The sequence below is a fragment of the Megalobrama amblycephala genome, linkage group LG1 (assembly GCF_018812025.1).
Source record: "Megalobrama amblycephala isolate DHTTF-2021 linkage group LG1, ASM1881202v1, whole genome shotgun sequence".
NCBI classification, from domain to species: domain Eukaryota; kingdom Metazoa; phylum Chordata; class Actinopteri; order Cypriniformes; family Xenocyprididae; genus Megalobrama; species Megalobrama amblycephala.
Window position 1 is genome coordinate 10,700,606 of NC_063044.1, and position 9,134 is coordinate 10,709,739.

General features: G+C 40.1%; 1 protein-coding gene across 1 annotated transcript; it reads left to right on the forward strand.

The window, feature by feature from the left end:
* Positions 1 to 526: 526 nt before the first annotated feature.
* LOC125242787 (interferon-induced very large GTPase 1-like) lies at positions 527 to 7,228 on the forward strand. Its single transcript, XM_048155485.1, is given in 3 exon segments — positions 527 to 556; positions 1,192 to 2,409; positions 2,411 to 7,228. Coding segments are annotated over 3 exon segments (4,833 nt in total). The 3' UTR covers positions 5,996 to 7,228.
* Positions 7,229 to 9,134: the final 1,906 nt, after the last annotated feature.

A 9,134-nucleotide genomic window follows, 5' to 3' on the forward strand; every position in this document is an offset into this window, starting at 1 on the left:
AGAGAGAGACTGTGAGAGTGAGGGGTCAGGGGGAATGGGGGGGGGCTACTGAGAGAGAGAGAATATGAAATTCCACTGCATGTGTTTTTCAAACAACCCATAATAACTGATTTCCTGTTGAGCTGGCGTATAACTTGGAGCACAAAAGTTGTTTGGCCCGATGAGGTTTATATGTGTACCGAGTTTCATACTAATACATGTAAGTGTGTTTGATATACAGACCAAGTCTTCAGACCCCATTCAAGGGGGCATCATAGAGCCCCTGTGTCACACCCAGGTCCCAGCCTCTACGGTGCCCTAATGGCCACAGATTCCAATGTGTGTGCCAATTTTCAAGAGTTTTTGAGCATGTTAAGGCCCCAAAAAGCCCTGGATGGTGGGGGAAAAAATTAATTCTTAGAAAAACAATAGGGCCCTACGCCTTAGTGGCTTGGACCGTAAATAATGACTTTATTCAACTAATTTGCCTGCCCCGTTATTCTGATACGTTATTTGCGTTGTAGAGCTTCCGTGTTTATGTACAAACATGGGCTTAGTATTCGCCAGCTCTGATCACGTGAGCAGAATGAGGCATGCATGCGCCGGCCAATACTGAGCCCGCGAATAATAGGCTCAAACTAATTAGTTGAATAAAGTCATTATTTTGTTTTGTTTTTGAGCCTCAAAAGATGCAGGATTGCTGCCTATGTGTGGATCAAATTGAATTTCATCAAAAATATCTTATTTTTTGTTCTGAGGACAAAGATCTTATGGGTTTGGGACGACATGAGGGCGAGTAATTAATGACAACATTTTCGAAGGATGTTCCAAGGATGTTCTAAGATTGTTTTATTCCAATATTATGACATTTAAAAATCCATTAAAAAAAACATAAAAAATACAATGTATAAATAATGTTTTTGTGTTGAATTTTTAAGAACATTATTAATGAACAGGAAACTTTGAGCATATTTAACATTCTACTAATGTTACTGGAAGAATGTTTTTTCATAATTTGGGAGAAACTTGCCAGAATGTTCTGCGATTGTTCTGTTATCTGGGATGCTAAAAGTACTAAGAGTTAACAGGTTAAAAGTGAAATCCACTAAATGCTATCAACTGTAAAATGTAAAGTTCAGACTAGAGTGATATTATAATTTAAAGACCCAAACAAAATGATTAAAGTAAATGAAATGTTTATTTTTTCAACAGGCAGAAAACAAGCACTGTGGAACATCAGAAGTCAGTACAGATCGACCATTACAACAGGAAGTGCTGACTAAAAAAATGAATCCATTTCACAGACTTCATCTTGAAGGCAGACATCACAAACTGAGAGCTGCAGATGTTCTTCAGTTATCTGCACATTCATTACAGTCCCATGAGTCTTGTGCTGAAGAGGAGCTGATTCAGACTTTCATACAAAAACTACTGATGATGAACTACAGAGCAAGATACATTGAAACTAATGAGATCAATGAGGAAGATCACAATGAACAAGGCAGTAATGATCCACTTAATCAAGAGTTGGATTCTGATGACTTTTTTTTCAATTTAAGGTCAGTGTCAAATAAAGGAATAAGTAAATATGAGGCAATCCACCCGATGGATGTTCAGATGGCCGTGTTTCATTGTGCCGATAGTTTCCTGAAGCAGCTGATGGTCACTAAACTGTCCCAGTGTCAGTACGCTCTGCCTCTGCTTGTTCCTGATCCATTCACACAACAGACTGAGTTTCCTCTCTGGACATTCAGACAAATCAACAAGAGCTGGAAGATCAGAACCCCCAACAATGAAATCAGTCAAACCCAGCCAATCTACAAGGCAGAAACTCCAATGGTGTCTTTCTTCAGGTTTGGCTCTGTGTCTTCATCCAAGTCTCAGCTTATAAACAGTCTGATCAATGAGAAACACAACACGTTCTTCCACAGGAACTGCCCAGGCAGCAGCAGAACCAGAGTCCTGATGGATGGAGTGGTGGAGATCGCCTGGTTCTGCCCCTCTGGAAAAAACATGGATAAATTCACTGACTGTGTTGCGTTCTGTAATCTACACGGTGATGCAGGAGACCATGAGAAACAACTGCAGATCCTCACTGAAATGGCCTCAGTCAATGTTGTTCTTCTACCAAAACTTGACCGGAATGACAAAAGCATGATAAAACTTCAACAACTCTACAAGGACTTAAAGCCTCTCATTTGTCTTTTTACTGAGGATGAATCCACATTAACAAAGATAAAGAAAAAATATAGAATTTGTCTGAAAGACAGAAGTCAGTCAGCTGTATCAGAAGAAATCAGAAGAGCTATAAACGACTGTCTCTCAGAATCATCTTCCACTTTCAGACTTGAAGATGTGTTAAAACACTCAGACATCAGAGTAGATGAGGAAGATGATGAAGACTGCAGGAGAGGAAGAGAAGCAGCACAGGCAGATGATGAGTTTACTGGAGAAGAAAGATCTGACAGAAATCAAAGAATCAGTTCTGCCTCATCAGGGGAAACTGTGGCATCAGTGGAGTCAGAAGAACAAAGAACTACATCGACCTCGAGCAGATGAGACAGAAATGGACATCAGTAAAAAAAAAACAGAAATGAAGAAAATCCGTGAACAGCAATATGAATCTGACATCAGTGAGTTTATGAAGCTCTTCATTAAAGAAATTAACTCGGATGTTGAACAAGAGAAGACATTTTTCATCAAATGGCTTGGAATCGTCCTGGATGAATATACATCATCTGACCTTTATGCTCTACATCATAAGTATAATGAGAAATGGTCAGCAGTCTTAAAAATGAAAGAGAATCATGATGAATCTGAACATCTCAAAGCTGAACAAATGGAACTTGAGAGAATATCTGAGGATCTTCAAGCTGCCGCCTTTGGTTTGGAGCACATCATGCGGGAGATCGGTCAGATCTATGAATCATGTTCATCTGTGAAGAAGAACAAGAAAGACCTGCAGTTTGACTTCTCTTCTCTCCCGAGTCTTGCAGCAGAAATGATGATCTCTGGATTTCCACTGGAGCTGATGGATGGAGATGCTGCTCATGTTCCTGTCATATGGATCTCTGCTGTTCTAGATGAACTCATCCAGAAACTGGGAGACCAGAGAGTCTTTGTGCTGTCAGTTTTAGGGCTTCAGAGCTCTGGGAAATCCACCATGCTGAATGCCATGTTTGGACTCCAGTTTGCCGTCAGTGCTGGCAGGTGCACCAGAGGAGCTTTCATGCAGCTGGTCAAAGTGTCAGATGAGATGAAAACACAGATGAACTTTGACTATATTCTGGTTGTAGATACTGAGGGTCTTCGTGCTCTAGAACTGGCTGGAAGATCAACAAAAGATCATGACAATGAATTGGCCACATTTGTTATAGGTCTTGCAAATCTGACATTGATCAACATCTTTGGAGAAAACCCATCTGAGATGCAGGACATTCTTCAGATTGTTGTTCAGGCCTTCCTGAGGATGAAGAAAGTCAAACTGAATCCCAGCTGTGTGTTTGTGCATCAGAACGTCTCAGAAGTCACAGCTGGAGAGAAAAACATGGAGGGAAGAAGACGACTGCAGGAGAAACTGGATGAGATGACAAAACTCGCTGCTGAAGAGGAAGTTTATGATGCAGGATGTTTCAGAGATGTCATTGAATTTGATGTTCAGAATGATGTGAAGTATTTTGCTCAGCTCTGGGAGGGCAGCCCACCGATGGCACCACCAAACCCAATCTACTGTGAGAATATTCAAGAACTAAAGAAAACAATTAAGTTTCATGCAGAAAAATCAAAAAGAATGCAGCTGATTGAATTAAAAGATCGTATTAAAGATCTCTGGAAGGCTTTACTGAATGAACGATTCGTCTTCAGCTTCAGAAATTCTCTGGAGATTTCAGCCTATAGGAAACTGGAGACTGAATACAGCAAGTGGTCCTGGAGGCTTCGCAGTGCCATGATGGAAACTGAGAACAAACTACACAACAAAATAGAAAATGAAGCAATTCATGAGGTTGAAGAAACTGATCTTCAAAGAGAACTGAAGAAGACAAGTGAAGAAGTGGAGAAATCAATGTCTGAATTCTTTGAGAAAGACACATATGCAGATATACTGATTCAGTGGAAAAAATCATTTGAAATCAAAATCATAGATCTTCAGGAAAACATTGTGAGAGAAACAAAGAGGAAATTAAATGAGATTCTTCATCAGCAAGACCTGAAGAAAAAGATTGATGCTCAGAGGATAAATCATGAAAACACACTCTTTGAAAAGAGCAAAGAACTTGCCTTAAAACTTAAACACAAAGCTAAAGATGAAGAAACACTGAAGAAAGAGTTTGATTTGTTTTGTAAACAAAGTGAGGATTTGAATGTCCCAAACACTTGTCCAATTAAAGACGTTGACCTAATGAGAGATGTGAGAAAGATCCTCATTGACATTTATGAGGGGCATCTCCCTGTTGACCACATTACAGAGGACAGAGGGTACATCAACATTTTCTCTATGTCGAGTTATTGTGAATATATTATTTTCAAAAATTCCACAAAAAAGGGGGTTAAAGAGGCTCTAAAGGGTGCTTACAGAAGAGTTAAAGAAACAATTGGATACAGTCGAACTCTGTCCCCAGAGAAGGAAGCTGAAATAAAGTCATTTGTCACAGATGTTGCTCAGCAGACAAACAAAATGATTCAGTCATTTAACATTTCAAAGATGGGCTACAACAAAAGCTGCATTCAACAACTCATACATTACATCAAGAGGAGAGTAACAGAACATGAGGAAAAAGCAGTGAAATATAAGTTTAAGAATGAATTCTTTATGGATTTGGTTTATTCTATCTGTACAAGAGCAAACAAGATGATCACTGACCAACACAGACTGTTCAGGGAAGCCAATGATCCTGTTATATATGTTGAGAAGAAGAGAGAAGAGTACTATAGTATCTTCCAGAAATACTACCATGAAGCAACATCACCTGACATTTTTGGAGAGATCATCTGTCAGAAACTGAAAGAGCCCATTGAGCAGAGTGTCTACAAGAAGACTGCTAGAGATCTGACATATGAAATAATGAAAAAATGTGAATCACTGAATGGAAACAGATCAAATCTGGAGAAACACATCCTGAAGACACTGGCAGAAGAGGAGGACTTTAACAAATACATGAACTACATTAATAATCCCAGAGATCACCTCAAGAGTTTCATCAGGGATGAAGTCAGTCAGTACATCACTGATAAGTTCAGTTTCAGTGTTTTAAACAAGATGAAGAAGAACATTAAACTCCTGCAGCAGAAGATCATGAAAGCAGCACATTTATCTACAGAACATGTTCAAGTGAACAGAGGAGATGTTGGTTTATGGTTGAAGAGATTCACACAGAAGCTCTCAAATGTGGTGATCTTCTCTGAAAAAGACCTCAGTGGAGTGAAATATGATGTTGAGGATGATTTCAAACTCCTAGAAGATGTGATAAGAGAAAAACTTCCTGCTATAATGTCTGACATCAGCAGTAGATTTAACACAGAGACATTTCCAGTAAAGTTGGACTATAGGTTCAGACCAGATGACCTTCTGATTGATCACTTCTGTCAGTGCTGTTGGGTTCAGTGTCCGTTCTGTGGAGCCATCTGCACCAACAACATAGAAAACCATGATGGAGATCACAGTGCGCCTTTGCATCGTAGTATTGGTCTGAATGGAATATATTACAATAATACATCTAACTTGTCTACTTATATCTGCACATCAGCAGTAGCAAGCAGCACTCTATATTTTCATCTCAATGATTCAGATGATAACGTTCTTTGGAGAGATTACAGAGGAGCAGGAGGAGTTTATGCCATTTGGAACATCACTCCTGATCTCTCTGATCTGCCCTACTGGAAGTGGTTTGTGTGCAGATTCCAGAAAGATCTGGAAAAATACTACAGTAAAACTTTTGAGGGAGAGGGGGAGATTCCAGAAAAATGGAGAAAATACACAAAACAGGACGTTATTGAGAGTTTGGATGAATACATGTAATTGAACAAGGAAAATAAGTTTCTTTTGGTTTTCGACTCACAGAACACTTTGAAATAAGTACCTGTACATTGCTTCAGTGAGTCTGAAATATAAACCTCAGTTCACAGAATACATCAGAGATGAGTTAAAGATTTGAAGAGTTCTGTTTTAAAAGTATATTCCTCATATCCGCAAGTGTGAAGGGATCTCTACGTAAATGTTCTATTCCAGACAGCTTTGAACTCAAAGTTTTTCCACCTTCTACTTCAAAACGACTGGAATGCAGCTCAATCAACCCTGACTTAAGATACTGCTACTAATTAGCATAGATATTTAATTTTTTCAGTATCTTCTTATTTTAGTTATATTTCATTTTATTTTAGATTTAGTATTTTATATGTACCAAAGTAAATTGTTTAAATTACGGTTTAACAAAATTTTAGGAGGAAAAGGTTCTTTAATCCAAGCAATCATTGCCAGAATAAGCACATACTGTATAGGCCACTGCTTTCCTCAGTCCTAAAAAAGTTTTCTACACAAATGCCTTCTTTTTAGCTTACCGCTAAACTTAAGGAAGTATCTTCGTACTTCGGGCTTGGCTCAGGTCAAGTCTCGAGCTGGATCCATCCATCACAGACAGCAAGCCAAATATGATTAGTTACCCTCTCTTCCATTCAAGGATTATGTGAACTTGTGATTTAAGATTATTTAAATATGTTTAACACTAGATTGCACTTTAATACAGTTATCACTATGTTGTGGCAATGAAGGCGGGATGTTTTTAAACTTATATGAATATATGATATACTGTATATCTTAACTAAAAATTCATATGTTGTCATTTTTATTTTAGATAGTTGTGGAGTGATTTAAATGTTTTACTAATTACTTTAGTTTGAAATTACTTTCTAAAATCTACTTAAATTAAAAATATGATTGTGTGGCGAGGGGGGCGTGGTTCAGCGAGGTCTGCAATGGGAGAGAGGCAGGAGACGAGCGGTGCGTAATAGGTCAAGTGCAAATGAAAAACACCTGTGTTTCATTTCAGTATTTGATGCAGAGAGACCAGTTAAAAGCCACCAGGAAATGGGAAGCTGGAGAGAAACTGACTGGGAACTTGTGCAATGCAGAGAGACTGTCTGTCAGAGCTGGAATTGTATGCTGACTTATATTTTAAGTTATTTGCTAAGTGATAGAAAGCGCAGTGAGTGCCACTTCTTTTGTTTGTACCAGAGAACTTTAATTAAAAAACAAGTCCCAGTCACTCCGACCCTGCCTTCTTCCTTCCACACTTTGAAACACATCACAGATACCCAATAGTACTTTCAGTTCTATCCAAACTCCAAATGTGTATCTTTGTGTCTGCCCTTCTAACTTTCTATGGGGTTTAAATGAGTGCAAATTTTAGACCTGTATGTATGCATGTGTTTGTGATTATATACAAGACAGAACAAAAATAAACATCTCGGTTATGTATATAACCTTAGTTCCCTGAATAGGGAACGAGACGCTGCGTAGTCACTATGGGAACGCCTCTGCATGATGTCGTCATGAAGCACGTATGAAATCTGTCCAATCAGGAGACGTCATAGGCAGGTGACGTCACTGACCAGGAACTATAAGGCCGGCCCAAAGACACTTACATTCAGCTTCTGAAATACTGAAGCAAGTCGCTTACGGGCACGCTGGGAGTCTTGTTCCCTATTCAGGGAACTAAGAATATATACATAACCGAGACGTTCCCTTTCAAGGGAACTCGTGCTGCGTAGTCGCTATGGGAACGACAATACCAACTTCCGCCATATGAGCAAGTGACCGTATGTGTGAAGCCGAGGTGCACGTTACAGAAGCACCTGCACCCCTGGAGTGGAGCCGAGGTCTAGTTCATAGAACCTAATGAACGTATGTGGTGATGACCATCCTGCTGCATCACAGATATCAGTTAGGGAAACCCCAGAAATAAATGCCTTAGAGGCAGCCATACTCCTCGTAGACTGAGCCCTAACAGCCAATGGTGAAGGCTGTCCAACTGACTCATAAGCAAATGAGATGGTCTCAACCACCCACTTGCTCATTCTCTGCTTGGACGCAGGGAGACCTTTCCTTGGTGCTCCAAAACACACAAATTGTTGATCACTTTTTCTCCACATGGCAGCTCTGTGGACATAAGCATCCAGTGCTCGAACTGGGCACAGCAGATTAAGTTTTTCCTGGTCCGGTTACCTAAACGGAGGCAGACAGAATGCCTGCAGCACAATAGGTCTCACAGGATTAGTGAGGACCTTAGGGATGCACCCTATCCTGGGATGTAAAAATGCTTTTTACATTTCCAGGCGCAAATTCTAAGCACGATGGAGAAACCGGCAGGGCTTCAATGTCTCCAATTCTCTTGAGAGACGAAATAGTTAATAGAAACACTGTTTTAAGTGTTAGAAAGGGGCTCGAAGGGTGCCATAGACAGGCCCTGCAATACAATGGCCAAATCCCAAGCCGGTACTCTCGTGCGTACTGCAGGTCTGAGCCGCAAAGTGCCACGAAGGAAACAAGATATATGTGGGTGTCTCCCCAGGGATACTCCACTGAAAGGAGCGTGGTAAGCAGCTAAGGCTGCCACGTACACCTTTAGTGTGGAGGGGGATAACCCTGAAGAAAACCTTTCCTGCAGGAAATCCAGAACTGCACTGACTGGGCAGTTAACAGGATCCCACTGGTGATCTTCACACCAGGAAGTGAATAATCTCCACTTCAAGGCATACAGTTTCCTCGTGGAGGGAGCTCTGGACTGGAGTATAGTCTCAAAAACCTTGGTTGAGAGACCGGAATCTATGAGCTGTGCCCCCTCAGAGGTCACACCCACAGAATGTGTATTTTAATCAGAATTATTACACTCCTATTACTATGCCCACTGGCACTGGTTCATAGAAGTCAGAAAGAAGTTTAACAAGATCTTGTCTTGTTGTCAGAATATGCAAAATGGAAATGTTTGTGGGACTTTCTAACATTTACAGATAAAGACAACTATGTAAGTTATGCGCTGAGGAAAACACGCGTCAAAGGCATTAAACAGCACACTCATCTGTCAAACGACAGGGCAAACGCAGTAAATGCTTGCTTTTGTTTAAAGACGCTTGCTTTATATAAATTTAAAGCATTCTCATGT